We start from the raw sequence: 14,853 nt of genomic DNA on the forward strand, positions 1-14,853 counted from the left end.
GGAGCAGTTAACCAGAGTCCTCAGAAATCCTCCGGAGTTTAGAATGCCAACACAAAGGAAGTGGAAAACGAGGGACGTCTGGCCTAAATGAGAGACATCCGGCGGAATTTCTGGATAGACCTGAACAACCCCGGAAATGAAATGTTGTCAATATGTGTAGACTAGTCCAGGACTATATAAGCATTGCGCTTCTGCCTCCTCCAAACTTATCCTTTTTTTTAGATCATTATTTGGGCTTTTCCGCCTTTAATTTTTGACAGGACAGCTAGGTGAGAAAGGGGGAAGACATGCAGGAAATCATCACAGGTCGGATTTGAACCCTGGACCTCTGCGTCGAGGCATAAACCTCTCGGTACATGTGCGCCAGCTCTACCACCAATCCAACCCGGCCACCAAACGTATCCTTTTTTTGTTCTTTGACAGGAGTTGGATTGATTTATATATCTATGTTTGTGTTTTATCTTTGTGTTTTTATCAGTTTTTTTCCTTCTTCTTTTACAGTATGTTGATTGTTTGAGATGATTTGATCAATCAATCAATCAATCAATCAATCAATCAATCTATCAATCTATCAATCAATCCTGGAGAAACTCTAAGTACATAAATGAAACATTCAAATCTGAGCTTCGCCTTTCATGTCCCAGAGGAAAGGTTACCTTGTTCATGATACTGAGGACGATGGTGTAGAGGAAACCGATCCCCGCCACCCCCACCAGACACAACAGGAACAGGTAAGCATCGCGGTACAGCTTGAAGTCTGTGGGTTTAGGGTAGAGGATGGAGCGCACCAGTTGGCCTTTCTCTGTACTGAAGCCTGCAGGAACACCGAAGTAATGATGTTGGATTTTTTTCATCTTCTTGTTGTTATGATATCAGTTTAGTGTCTTTTGAGTAAGTGATTTTCCATATGGCGGCTCGACCTACATTTGCGGCAGCCTCTCCTAGCAACAAAGTGTAATTGTTGTCTTTTCCTGTTGCACTGCAAGTGGCTGGTGGAGAACAGTTTTTTGATTTTCTTTACATATGTAAGTACACAAGGAATTATGACAAATAAATGATTCTGATCTGATCTGAGTAGTTAGCTGATAGGGTAAGTGCTGACACGTGACATAAGGGGACGCGATGTCCCTTATGTCACATGTCAGCACTTAACCTGTTTGTGTGACGCTGATAACTCAGTCTATTGCAGCTGTGTGGGAGGAGATTCATTCAAGAGATTGTCTCCGGCTGGAGACGATCGTGGAAGCGGCGCGCCGACTGCTGCAAAACCACACACTTTCTACACGGAGAACACTATTGAAGACAAGATGCTGAAAGACTATTCTTGTTTTACCACAATACAACTTTTACAAATACACCTTTTTATACCCTGAACTACAACAACAAGGAAGAGTGGGGTTGGCCCTGGCGAAGACGCCAACGGAGCACGCCGTGGTCACCGAGGCAAGCAGCAATCTTCAGACGCAAAACCATGCAAATCCTGGGTGAGTCAGTTTAACACAGCACAACCCCTCTGGAAGGAGGAAAGACATACACTCATCCAGGCGAGTTAGTCCCATTCTCATGTTGAATGCAAACACGAAGGGAAAACGAGACAGGGGGAGTAACGTTACGAGCTAGGTTAACCTTTAGTAGCTGTGTTCCTTCGTGTTACCCAGGTTAGGTTAGCCTTTGTAACATTGTAATCACAGCAGAGGCTGAATATGTGCAACCCTGAGGTAGGGCTGGGCAATATATGGATATTATATCGATATCGATATATGAGGCTAGATATCATCTTACATTTTGGATATCGTAATATCCTGATATGACACAAGTGTTGTCTTTTTCCTGGTTTTATAGGCTGCATTACAAGTGATGTAATTTTCTCTACACACCAGACTGTTCTAGCTGTTCTATTATTTGCCTTTACCCACATAGTTATCATATCAACATAACTGATGATTATTTATCAAAATTCTCATTGTGTGCATATTTTGTGAAAGCACCAATTGTCAACCCTACAATGTCGCCACAATATCGATATCGAGGTATTTGGTCAAAAATATTGGGATATTTGATTTTCTACATATCGCCCAGCTCTACCCTGAGGGTGATCACTTCATCACCAAGGCCACCAGCTGTTATTCCCACTCTGTTCTTCTCCTGTCTCACCTGTTCTGACCACAACGGCCTTCACCAGTTCTCCAGCGTAGAAGCGGGTCTGGATAACACGTGTACCACAGAACAGGGTGTGTCTCTTGTGCTCCTCTATATTGTAGCTCAGGGCCGCCTCCTCGCCTGAACTAGGCAGACTTGTCTTGGTAACTGGCACACTCTCTCCTGAAGACGGGATGGAGAATTAACATCAAATAAAGGAAAAATAGAACCAAAGCCGCAGTGTTGGGCAAACTGAGAAAGATGCCATGGAATGTAACAAAATGATGTTGTTTTTTTCACTTTAATGAATTTCACAGTTTTGGTTTAATTTTGTGGGAGAGAACGGATGCTCTATTCATATTACCAGCATGTGCTACGTGGATGGCTTACATTTGGATAGCACAGAGATAGCCCACAATACATGTCGATTTCATAACATAGTTAACTATGTTGGATTATTATTATTTGTGACAGATATTCATGATTACTATTAGTAGCAGCAGTGGAAGTACTGCTTTTAAAAACAGACTTTAGTTGTGTGTGGTTAACGGGTAGATTTTTTCAAACATAGAATCAGTATTTTTATCATTATTACTCCTTTTTTTTAAATAATGATAATACCTACTTATTTTATTCCATTTTTATTGTAATACTACTTTATCTTGTTTTTATCGTATCTTATAAGTTTCCATACATGTAATACCTCCTTATCTTATCTTATATGTTATGTGTACTTTTTCTTGCTTGCTTTTATTTTAAGGCACATTGAGTTTCCGCCGTCGTATGAAATTGGATATGTAATTAAACTTGACTCGACAGCAGCTACACCAGTAACATGAGTCAATAGTACAAGCTGGGCAGCATATATTTCTTTAAGAATAGTGGTAAATCACTTTTGTCATGATGAGTACAAGACAATAACAAAATGAGGGCCAGTTCTCTCTTGTGGGTCTGAAAAATAATAACAAGACAGTTAAGATGAACTTTGGAAATTAGTAGTTTGACAAAAAAAAAATCTTAACTCAAAGTCCATTTATTAGGTTTTCCCAGGACGTTCGACTGGAAAACTTCATGAAAACTGAGAAAATCCCATCTGCTGATGAAGACCTCGAGGTGAAAAGCTCCAGGAAAAGCTACCAAGTACACATCGGGTTAAGATTCTTTTTAGGAAATCAAACCGTTAAGTACAAGGGAATACGACCTGTCAGCATGCTCTCATTTATGATGCAGGTCCCACAGATGAGCACAGCGTCGCAGGGCATGATCATCCCATTCGCTGGAATAATGATGACATCACCGGGCACGAGATCTGTTGACATGGCCTGTTCAATATCTAGGAGCAACATTAGGGAAATGAGATCATACACTCTCTCTCTCTCTGCTGGGTGCTATTAGAGATCAATCATGGGGTTAACATATTACAGAAAAATAATAGGACTTATACACACAACTATATCCAGTTTAAAGGGGCTGTACTCGACATTTTGAACATTAGCAGCAAACACATATTTGCTTTGTCAAGGCACAGTCTTTTTTTCTACTGGCTGTTTTGGCCTACCCCAGGCTGATGTGGGTGTGGCTTACTTGCGTCAGAGATTACAAAAACGGAAGTTAAAGTGATGGTTCGGAGTAATTCACCCTAGGGTCCTTTGCACCATGACCTCGAGCCAAACACCCCCCCAGAAGCTTTTTTCACCTGGGTCTAACATTGGGAGAGTTAGCTAGAGTAGCGTTATCAGCTGAATAGCTTAGCGCAGGGGCTAATGGACCCACGTTTGTATCTTGTAAGTTACCCCACCAATAATGCCCGAAATGATACCAAACGTCTACAAGTAGTACAAATAGGTTATGCTCTCATAAAACGATGGATTGGAAAGTTTGTAAGTACACCAGAAGTTTATGAACACTTGCCTGCTCTCCTCAGCTCTCTGTTGCTGCTGCTACATGCAGTTAGACGAGTGCTTAGGGCCGTCTACAAATTACTACACCGAAAAGAGTTACAACAAAAATATTTATTAATTCAATGATTAAATAAGGTAATGTCTCCAAACTTACCTCAATTATTACTTGTCTCCTGCTAGTTATACTACAGCACTTACTTAAAAAAAAAGTTAAATTAATAAATATTTTTGTTGCATCTCTTTTCGGTGTTATGTATGAGCGGCCCTAACACACTAGTCTTACGCAGTACAACAACAAAGCAGAGAGCAGAAGCCAGCAGGCAAGAGTTATTTACATAAACTTCTGGTGTACTACACCTTTCCAATCCATCGTTTATGAGTGCATAAATTGTACTAGTAAACGTTTGGTATCATTCGGCATTATTAGTGGGGTAATTTACGAGATACTAACGATAACTCTTACTCTGCTACTCCTCGACAAGGACTAATAGGGTGAATTACTCCGAACCATCACTTTAAGGACAGACTGGGAGAGTCGGGAAGGAAACCATGTGCTGTCGGAATGCCGTAACTAATTGTGATGGTGATTTTGAAGACCTGACCAGCACCGTCTGACAGCCAACCCAGGCAATATGAATGCAGCTTAATAGCCAGAACGTAAAACATACCTTTATTTCCTCTGCACACTGAGACACGGACCACGCTGTGTGTTGCCACCATGTCATGCAGCATCACATATTGCTGGAATAAAATGAACACTGTATCTCAAAGTACATACTTCCTGAAACGCACAACTTTCACACAAATGGAGAAGATGCTGAGCACAGACTTCTCAGGAAAGATTATTATGGAGTAGGATTATTAAGGGCATTTCCCCCCGAAACTGCTATTACTGTATGACTCACCTTTTTAATGGTATACAGTGAGGTAGCTATTGAAATCACAGACATGAAAACTATGGCGGTAGCATAATAGTAGTAGTCCTCAGCACTCCACAGAACAACACTGAAGAGCTGGAAGATGTAGAAAGGATTCAACACCTGATGGAGGAAGAGAGAGATTAGCATTTCTGATAACAGTGTGCTAAAAGAAGTGCCAGACGTGATATTACACAAAGAGCTCTAAACTCACTTCCTTTATGAGGAGCTTGAATATAGACGGCACTCTTACAGCAATCTCATTCTCCCCGAAAAACAACCTCCTGATAAAAAAAAAAAATGAATTTGAAGCCATTTGTAACTTCGTTTTGATCACACGCCTGTGGGGAAGTGCATATTCTCATGCTTCCTCTACAGTTAATAATAAAAATTGAGACTTTTTTTTTTTTAATTAGTAAACGAGAAAACATGAAATATGTGTGCATGTGTGTACCTGTAGTCCTGCAGGGTTTTAGAAAGCCCGGAGCTGTGGGAGGAGTGGATGCTTGCACAGCTCACCTTCAAATCCTCCAAGCCTCTAGAAAAGTCACACACATCCATTTATACTGTGCATTACATTTCATTTCTTTTAGCTGACGCTTTTATCCAAAGTGACTTCCAATAAGTGCATTCAACCATGAAGGTACAAACTCAGAACAGCAAGAATCACGTAGAAGCACATAAGCCTCAAATAAGCCAAACTACAAAGAGCCACATGTAAGTGCCAAAAAGAAATGTGTACAGAGCAAAAGATATACATACTGTATCAAGTATTCAATAACAAAGTGGAGTTCATTAACTGCATAAATGTCAGCATCTCATCATCCAAATACTGTACAATAACATTGTGTTTCAGTGGGACTCTTACTTATGCAATTCAAAGTTCTGCATCACATCATTCCAGTAGTATTTAGTGCTGTGGTGGGTGAAGTAGTGGATCTAAAAGGGGGAAAAGGTGGTCACATATTGACTGCGTAACAACTTTACGGACAGAGACCAGCCAATCAGTGGGCTAGACTCTAAAACTTAAATGCATATATTTAAAGCTATAGTGCGTAGTTTTTGTCGCACACATGGGGAATTCCAAGTAATGACAACAACACTGTTGGAGCATCCACATGATACAAGCCTTCCTTGATCGCACACCACCCCCACCCCTCCTCCATGCAGTTGCTAGTAGCGTTTATCCTGTCAAATCAAGGAGGACACGGAGGATAAAAAAAACAAAACATGATGGACCCTTGAGAAGAGGTAATTAAGATTGTAATTTCTATACAATACAAATGCGGTCGGTCCGTCTGTCACTTTCTTTTTTGGATTTTAGTCCTCCTTCTGAACGTGTAGGTCTTTTCTTAGCAGTACAATCGCTGATTGAAACATGTCGTGGGCGCTTGTTTGGGTTTTCAGCCACGCCTTCACCTGTTGCAACAGTGCTCTCCGTCTCCGAAGCTGAACGCTGCTGTTGTCCTTTCTCAGTGTTGACGTAAAACGCTTCACTCAAAGCTGCTGCGCGCGAAAGTCGCCGGACTACACCATTTAGTAAACATAGCCATACTGAGAAATACAGAGAGAGTTTTGTGGAGCTGATAGGCTTAATTAGCTTTGTATCAACTCAGTTGGCAATGGCTTGAATGCAAATTCATTAGTTCATTAATATAAAATAGTCACGCACTATAGCTTTAAAACCAATCAAGTACTCAGATCAGTGATTTACGATAGAACATTAATCTTGAATCAGCTTCAGAAGCGCAACACATGATGAAAAAAGGTGAAACTGTTTGCCACTGACGCACCTGAACAGGCTGTCTATGGGCACATTTCCCATGATGCTCCTGGTGCACAGCACTGATGCCGTGGTCTCCGTCTCCATTGGGCAGCTGAGCCGTGGACTGCAGGTCCAGGCTGTCTAAGGGCTTCTTCCCTGGAGCCGAAATCACATGTACTTTGGCTCGAAACCACTGCCTGAACTCATCCTGTTTAACAATATAAAGAATTTAATTTTTGTCCTTGGCTGTTGAGTCGACACTGAATTTATCATTTGCAGTGTAATCCAGTATGTGTGCCAAAGAATGTAACATGTGTCAGAATGATGTGTGAGCAGCAGCACAAGAGTGAACTCACAATTCTGTGAAAGAAGAAATAGATTCACACACACACACACACACACACACACACACACACTCACACACACACATAAAGTTATAGTAAGTCTAATTTTGTGTTTGTTTTCTTTGTTTTAGCAGGGGAACAAAGCAATGGCCTCATTCACAAATGCTGAATTTACTTTCCGTTGGCGCAGACAAACTTCCGATATCTGAATGAAATCACGAGAGTCTTGCTAGAATTGGGGCGCGCTCCCGTCGTCTCAATGGTCTGGTGTAAGGTGATAAAACTCACGTGTTTGATATTATAGTAAGGTTGAAGTCTTGGTAGTAAAATTCTTTAGTCTGTGATAAAAAAAAACTCACATTATGACAGATTGTCTTTAAATGTGAAATGGTGTGAGACTTCAGGCTACATTTACATTGCTACGTTTCGGTTTAAAAATGAATATCTTTTTCAACGTTTACACCTCGCATTCACACGGCTCTGGCATTTCAGATCCCCTAAACCGGAGAAATTTGAAAACACTTCTGACCCGTTTTGGTTTGGAATCTGCGGGGTTGTGATGCAGTCTCAACGGCCGCAAACGGACACGGACGTTTCACCGCCTGATTGTGTCTCATCGGTCTCTGAGACTTAGGCTACGTTTAGACGGAAACGATCTGAAGAGAAAACGCAAAGGGGGGAAATCTGTGTGGTGACGCAAAAGTGTGTGAAATTCAATGTAGTATGCACACCAGGCGGCTAGGTGGTAGTCCGCGCACCTGCGTAGAACCTTCCTTCTACTTCTCTCCCTAGTAGCGCCAAACCAAAACAGGGCGTGGACTGGGAGTCCTGCCAGCAAAAACATATAGACATATGGACCGAATTTCTTCAGCAGTATCCACACGAGAAAGACACTATCTGTAAAAGTCAGATATCATCAAAGCTGAAAGCCATCCGGACAAAGTACAGGCAGGCTGTGGATACCCAACGGCCGAGCGGCCATGGGCGAGTAATCACTCTATATTTTGATTTATGTAACGAAATATGGGGTGGGTCGCCAGCCACCACAACAATAGAGGCTGCAGACTCTTTGCAGACTTCTGCGTTTTTACCTTTTAGACGGGAACGCGACGGTGGAGCGTTTTTAAGATTTCCACTCTGGAGGGTGGTTTCACTTTTTTGTGTTTTTAAGCCCCAAAAACGCCGTCGCCGTCTAAACAAAAGGCACTTCTGATAAAATATTTTTACGTTTTCACTCGCGATGTAAAACAGGGCCTAAGCTACTAACGTATAAATGCTGCCTCCTGTTTATGCCCAGTATACCAGAAGAGATTACTTATTCTACTGGAGCTGAAATATACTTGCTGTGCATAGAGATTGCTTTTGGCTCAAAACTCTGCTTAAAAACCAAAACGTAGCGGTGTAACTGTAGCCTTAGTCTTTTTAAAGTCTTCTAGTGTATGGTAGGCATTCATTGTTTTCTTTGTATAGTATGAATAAAAAAAGAACGTACAGAGAAAGAGTTGTATGAGTCTTTTCCTACCGTGGTCCTGAGCAGCAGTGTGTGCGCGTCCCTCAGCGAGGTGCATGTGCAGGTGACCTTAACGCCCCACTCAGGCAGCCAGTAGAGCAGCAGCAGCAGGAGACCCCCCGAGCACACAGCACCCACACCCACCAGGATCATCTTCCACAGGCAGGGTTGGTAACCCCACACCTCCTGCACGCGCACACACCAACGTTAACACACCTTTTGACTGGTCATAGTAGGAAAAGCACAGGTGTTACCAAAAGGGATCGACCAATCATCGGCCTGTCTAACTATCGGGGCCTACATTTGTCAGGTTGGAGATTATCCTTATCAGTGTTTTCTTTTACAGGTGACCAATAAAGTTAATTCATTAAAAAAAGTGCGCTACTTGGCTCCGCTACAGATCTGCAACACCTGCAAACAAACTAACATGTTAATACTTCAGGAAGCTATTTTAGTTTTTATTTTATTCCTTTTTTGACTTGTATTATGTTTAAAGTTTCAGTTTTATTAAATGATTGCTTAAAACATTAAAACAAACTTTTGTGTTGGAGTTTGTAAAATCCCAAAATTTTAATTTTGGGATTATAAATATTTTCATTTTTACTGTGCAGTAAATGCATATCAGTTATCGGTTTCATTAAGGACTAATAACCGGAAAAACCAGTATCGGTCGACCCCTAGTTACTAATTACATTAAACATTAACAATCTGTTTGAGTTCTGTTCCTACCTGTGTCCTAGTAAGGTGAAAGCAGCTAAACATGAATTCAGCCATCATTCATTTTAATATTTACACCTGTGATGTTCCTACTGTGATATGTCAAAATGTCTTCTCTGAAAACAGGACTATACATTTCAACTATCACTCCAGATCACTTGAGTTTTATTTTTTAAAAAACAACAATTTACTTCTTTTTTTTTTTTTTTTAACAATTAACACTTGAAATGATGAAGGCACTTTTTTTCAAATTGAATGCTACATTAATTTGAATCCACACAGAAACATGTACAAATGACTAATGTTCTTTTAAATGCAACATGTTACAAATCTCAAATTGTCATCGTTTGTGATTGACACTGCTCATTTCCCTCCAAACGTGTCATTACGCTTGTATCCAGCGAACCAATGGAAACTCACACACCAAACGGTTCTTCTACAACATAAAAAGTTAGCATTCGATGGTGCATTGTTCAATAGAAAAGACAATTCTAGAAGCAGCATTAAAATGGGAAGTGATATTTACCATCTCATCCTCCAGACCCTGGTTTATAATCTTCACCTCTCTCGTCTTCATTCTGTCTGAAGTGCAACAACTGCAAAGTGTAAGACAGAAGAGAGCACTTTATTTACTATCTGTTTCCAACAGCTGCTTTACTCGCTGAAGCTTTCTTCTTATAGAAGATCGACTCTGTCTGATCAGCAGAGATGTTGCAACTCTAATCCCAGTCGAGGGCGTTCAAGGATTCAGTTTTTATGACTTCTGAAGCAAATAAAAAAGCCCAAACAAGGAAGAGAGTCAGTTATTAATTTACTTTCTATTATACAATACAAGTCAATATTCCTAACTGGAGACAAACACAAGTGGAATGTGTTTGTATAGCGCTAAACATAGAAACATAATTAGGGGAAATCCTTATCTACTTGGTAAACAATGAGCTGTCTAAGGAGAGAAAGTTCTCTTGCAAGTAACAACCTGCAACACCTACCCGCCTACCTCATAAAAGTCTCCCAAGCCTCTGGGGATAGGAAGAAAACAGCTACCTTCACTGTGGTTTTCTCTCATCTTGATACTGTTGACTCACGTTTTCCTGGAAGATTAGCCAAGATGAAGTACTGCCTCATTTTGGCTGGATTGTATTGAGGGCATTCACATGTCCAATCCGTAGGACTTCAACTGAGCTTCACAACACACTAACCTGTCAACATACTGATCGACAACTCTTAAAAAAAAAAAAAAAAAAAAAGAAAGGTCCAAGGTACTCTTCATGCAAAAAGTTAAAAAGCCTTTATATTAGGTTTATATGGATGCAGTTATGGCACAAAACTGTTTTAATATAGGAAGTTCTTACTTTACTTACATTTTAAGTTCAGGTGTATTACTTTAGAACAGATTTTCAACAGGGGGTCCTCAGAGTTAATGCAGGGGGGCCTCCGAAGTATTGTTAATTTTTGAAAGTTTTTCCAAATTTTCAAAAGTCTTAAAGTGCTCATATTATGCTTTTTGGCTTTTTCCCTTTACTTTATTGTGTTACATATCTTGGTGTGCACGTTATGGGTTTACAAAGTGAAAAAGCCCAAAGTCCACCCCAAAGGGACTTACCATCTCCAACAGAAAACACTGTTCACAAACTGCTCCAAACAGCTCTACTGTAGTCCAGCCTTTACTTCAGAGACAAACGCTCGTCACTTTGTAGCTCACGTTATAATGCTCGCCTAGCTGCTAGCGTGGCACGCCCTCATACTCTGCAACTGACAAGCTAGCAGTGTACTGCGCATGTGCAACTCCCAACAAAGATGGAACAGAAGTGAGATGCCTCACTCTCTAGCTAAAACAGAGAGCTCAACACACAGGGTGAAAAGAGGAGCTGCATCAAAAATATGGTGTTTTTTGAAAATTAAACCACATAAACCTATTCTGGAACAACCTCTTAATACAATTATGAACTTGAAAATGAGCATAATATGAGCACCTTAACAAAAATCCAACATATTATATTATACAAATATAAATCCCCACTGTTTACTGGCCTATAGGTAAAGTAGTCACTAAGGCCATCCACAGATGTGTGCCACATATATGTTTAACATTAAAACATGATTTATAAAATCATGGCAACAATTATTAGGCCATTTGAATAACTTAGTATTCTATGTAAAAAAAAAAAAAAAAAGACGGTATGTATAAAGGCTTTAGGCCGCCCTACAAGTTATTGTAGGCCCAGTTTAATATGCAACTTCATTTTATAAAATATATGTAATAGGGGGTCCCAGCTCTATCTCTATTTCAGTTAATGGGTCCTTGGCTTAAAACACATTGAAGACCCCTGCTTTAGTATGTTGATTGTTCGAGATAAATAAAAAACTAAACTAAACCTCTGGCTACAGAAATAGAAGACATTATATTCATAAGAAGCGCAAACTTCAAGAAGAGCTACGTGTGGGTTGTTACCCAGCTCTATTTTTAATGTAATAACAATTTCCATACGAAATAGCCATCTAAATAAAGGCTTTTTAACTTTTTGCAAGAAGAGTGCATTGGACCTTTCTCCTTTTTTTTAAAGTTTGTGTTCCCTTCCAAAGAGCACTTCGGCGCACTCCAGACTTTTTTTTTTTTTATTGACAACTTTACTGACAAAAAGTGAAGTTATTTAACGATTAGTGTGATGTGGTGTGGTGTTAGGCAATAATCCAGTGCTGGATAGGCTCTAATCCATGGAAACCTTTGCACCATGCATACACATGTTTAATATGTTCAATAAAAGTCACACCTACAATAATGTTTGATTCACAGTTTATAGGACCTCACCTCTCAATAAGCACCATCATGTAGGAGGTCTAGTGATGGTAGAAGTATTCAGCATTGAAAATGTTACTTAAGTAAAAGTATGAAAGTATTATCAGGAAAATGTACTTGAAGTATTAAAAGTAAAAGTACTCAATGCAGAAAAATCCTCACATTTTATAAACTGGAAACGATCCAAACAGTTGTGTGTTTAATGGTCTAATCATTTTGGCTGGACTCGTAAGCCGTTATATTGTTAAGTACTGTAAAGTAACTAGTAACTAAAGCTGTCAGATGAATGTAGTGGAGTAAAAAGTACAATATTCTCTCTGAAATGTAGCGGAGTAGAAGTAGAAAGTGGCATGAAAAGAAAAGATTCAAGTAAAGTACAAGTACCTCAGCAACTTTGTACTTAAGTACAGTACTTGAGTAAATGTACTTTTGTGGCAAACACTTAAATTACAATTTTACATCCAGATTAATATTTTTGATGCCTCATCAACAGAAAATATATTACTTTAATAGGTTTTAAAGGGAAAACTATTTGATCCAGATTAGGTACAAACGTAAGAAACAACTTTCTTTGGTAACACTTTATTTGAAGGTATCGACATAATCGTGACATGACACTGTCATAACTATGACATTACACTGTCATGAACGTGTCATAAACAGTAACAATCGTTTATGACTTCTGTCATTAGGCTTTTGTCTTATGACAAGTTGACATTAATCAAAGTGACATTACACCTGCTACGCTCTGCAGTGCCCTGCTACGTCCTGCTGCGTCCTACTACGCCCTGCAGTGCTCTGCTACGTCCTGTGACACCCATGGTATCGGCGCCTATGCCCTGCAGTGCCCTGCTATGCCATGAACTACTACAACTACTACTACTACTTCTAGTCACTGAGCCTGGGTCTGTCCCAGGTTTCTTCCTGAGAGGGAGTTTTTCCTCGCCACTGTCACACTGAATGCTTGCTCTTGGGGGAAATTACTGGAATTGTTGGGTCTTTGTAAATTATAGTGTGGTCTAGACCTACTATATCTGTAAAGTGGCTTGAGATAACTCTTGTTATGATTTGAAACTATAAATAAAATTGAATTGAAATTGAATAAGAAGTTTTTTTTTTTTGTGAAAAAATTAAAAATTTTATTTTTTTTTTTTTTAAGTTATTATTACAAAGACATCCCAAACAAATGTCATGTCAACTTGTCATGACCAAGACAACTTCTGGTAATGTCACTTTGATTAATGTCAAGTTGTCATAATCAAGACAACCCAAACAATGTCAACTTGTCATGACAAAAACCGAATGACAATGACAGAAGTCATAAACGATTATGACACGTTCATAACAGTGTCATGTCAGTTATGACTGTCGTGTCACGATTATGTCGATACCTTCAAGTAAAGTGTTACCGCTTCTTTCTATGGCCGGATAGAGAAAAGCTGGAGGCTGGCAGCATCACGCAGGGCTGATGTTTCTCTGCAGCAGGTCCTGGAAGGCTCGACGAGGCAGCCTTACAAGACAGTCAAATACATGCAGCAACAATACAGAGAAATCCTGCTTGAAACCCTGCTGCACTCTGCAAGCCAACCGGGACTTTGGATCAGATTTATTTTCCAGCTGGACAAAGACCCCAAACATAAAGCCAAAGCTACACGGAGCTGGCTTCAAAACAACTATGTTGCAGTCCTAGAAGCAGCCAAAGTCGAGCCCTGATTTCTATTCAATCCAGAATTTATGGCAGGGTCCCAGTTGCAACTTGACAGCACTTTATACTACACGCTTATACAAGAACTTCCAGATGTGCAAACTTGTCTACACAGACTCAGGTCACGCCTTTACTGAGCGAGTACTTCTGCAATCAATGGTTCGTTCATTTCACTTCATTTGGATTTGTAAAGATTTAAAGACATAATTCAACGTTATAGAACAATAAAACATAACGTCCAAGAAGTGATAGTTTTTTATAGACATTGAACAATAACGTCCTGTGCTACTTGCCTCTGGTTGGTAGCAACACGTTTTAAACGCGAAAACGGTGGAACCTAGAAGTTTCCTATCCGAGTAGGAAACAAACATTTCGACACAGTTTCAACACTGGAGCTAACTGCACCAAATAGTGAACGAGGAGCCATTTTCAGACGCAGCTTGAATCATTTAAAAAGTCTTAGAACGGTTTAGCAAGTCCCTGCTGAACTGTGGCGACGCGCCTTACTTACCTTCACATATAAGACAGCCATGGATTAAAAAAAATAAATAAATAAATTAAAAAAAAAATACCGTGGAAAATAAGCGCTAACTAGTGCCCGTTAACAACTTACTTCAACTTAGTTCTCTTCTCTATCGATGCACGAGACGTTACATAGCCAGGCGAGGGAAGTGTTGCATTCAAGAGTTTGCTCGCGTGCCCCGTGCAGCACCGCGCGGCTCCAACGTGTGTGTGTGTGTGTGAAGGCGCGCGCTGACACAACACGGATCCACGCTGCGCCGCTGCACGGGACCGTCCCAAACCGGTCCATTCACAAGGAAGTGGGGTTGGGGGGGGGACGGGGGACGGGACAGGATGTGAGGTCAGTTCGCTAGAGTTCAGTGTGCGGGCTGAAGTTGAAAATCGGAGAACTGCCAGCTCGAGCGTCTTGTGCAAGGACCGGTGGAGTAATGAACTTATTATTACCCTGCCTCTCCATGCAATGATGCAACATTTAGTCATTATGGATTATCGAAAATGGCATGTTTAGATGTGAGCCGGGTTTTTAAATTTCTGAC

The 14,853-nt window shown here is 40.4% G+C and overlaps 1 protein-coding gene across 7 annotated transcripts in view; it reads right to left on the reverse strand.

The window, feature by feature from the left end:
* Positions 1-14,627, reverse strand: part of LOC120568437 (probable cation-transporting ATPase 13A3) — a 39,748-nt gene extending 25,121 nt beyond the window's left edge. For 3 of the 7 annotated variants that reach the window (XR_005640728.1, XM_039815968.1, XM_039815969.1), the window contains exons 1-12: positions 14,409-14,626; positions 9,820-9,889; positions 8,589-8,762; positions 6,751-6,930; positions 5,826-5,896; positions 5,412-5,495; positions 5,172-5,241; positions 4,946-5,080; positions 4,709-4,781; positions 3,341-3,472; positions 2,155-2,322; positions 657-814 (exon numbers count right to left, since the gene is read on the reverse strand). Coding sequence is in view for 6 of the 7 variants with exons in the window: in XM_039815968.1 (XP_039671902.1) it covers positions 657-814; positions 2,155-2,322; positions 3,341-3,472; positions 4,709-4,781; positions 4,946-5,080; positions 5,172-5,241; positions 5,412-5,495; positions 5,826-5,896; positions 6,751-6,930; positions 8,589-8,762; positions 9,820-9,870 (1,296 nt within the window). In the remaining variant the exon portion in view is untranslated. Of the gene's footprint in view, positions 1-656; positions 815-2,154; positions 2,323-3,340; positions 3,473-4,708; positions 4,782-4,945; positions 5,081-5,171; positions 5,242-5,411; positions 5,496-5,825; positions 5,897-6,750; positions 6,931-8,588; positions 8,763-9,819; positions 9,890-14,306; positions 14,326-14,408 lie in introns of those variants that run through there. The other 4 variants (XM_039815967.1, XM_039815971.1, XM_039815970.1 and 1 more) reach the window with 4 other exon arrangements.
* Between the last annotated feature and the right edge of the window lie 226 nt (positions 14,628-14,853).

The sequence above is a fragment of the Perca fluviatilis genome, chromosome 11 (assembly GCF_010015445.1).
Source record: "Perca fluviatilis chromosome 11, GENO_Pfluv_1.0, whole genome shotgun sequence".
Classification (NCBI taxonomy): Eukaryota; Metazoa; Chordata; class Actinopteri; order Perciformes; family Percidae; genus Perca; species Perca fluviatilis.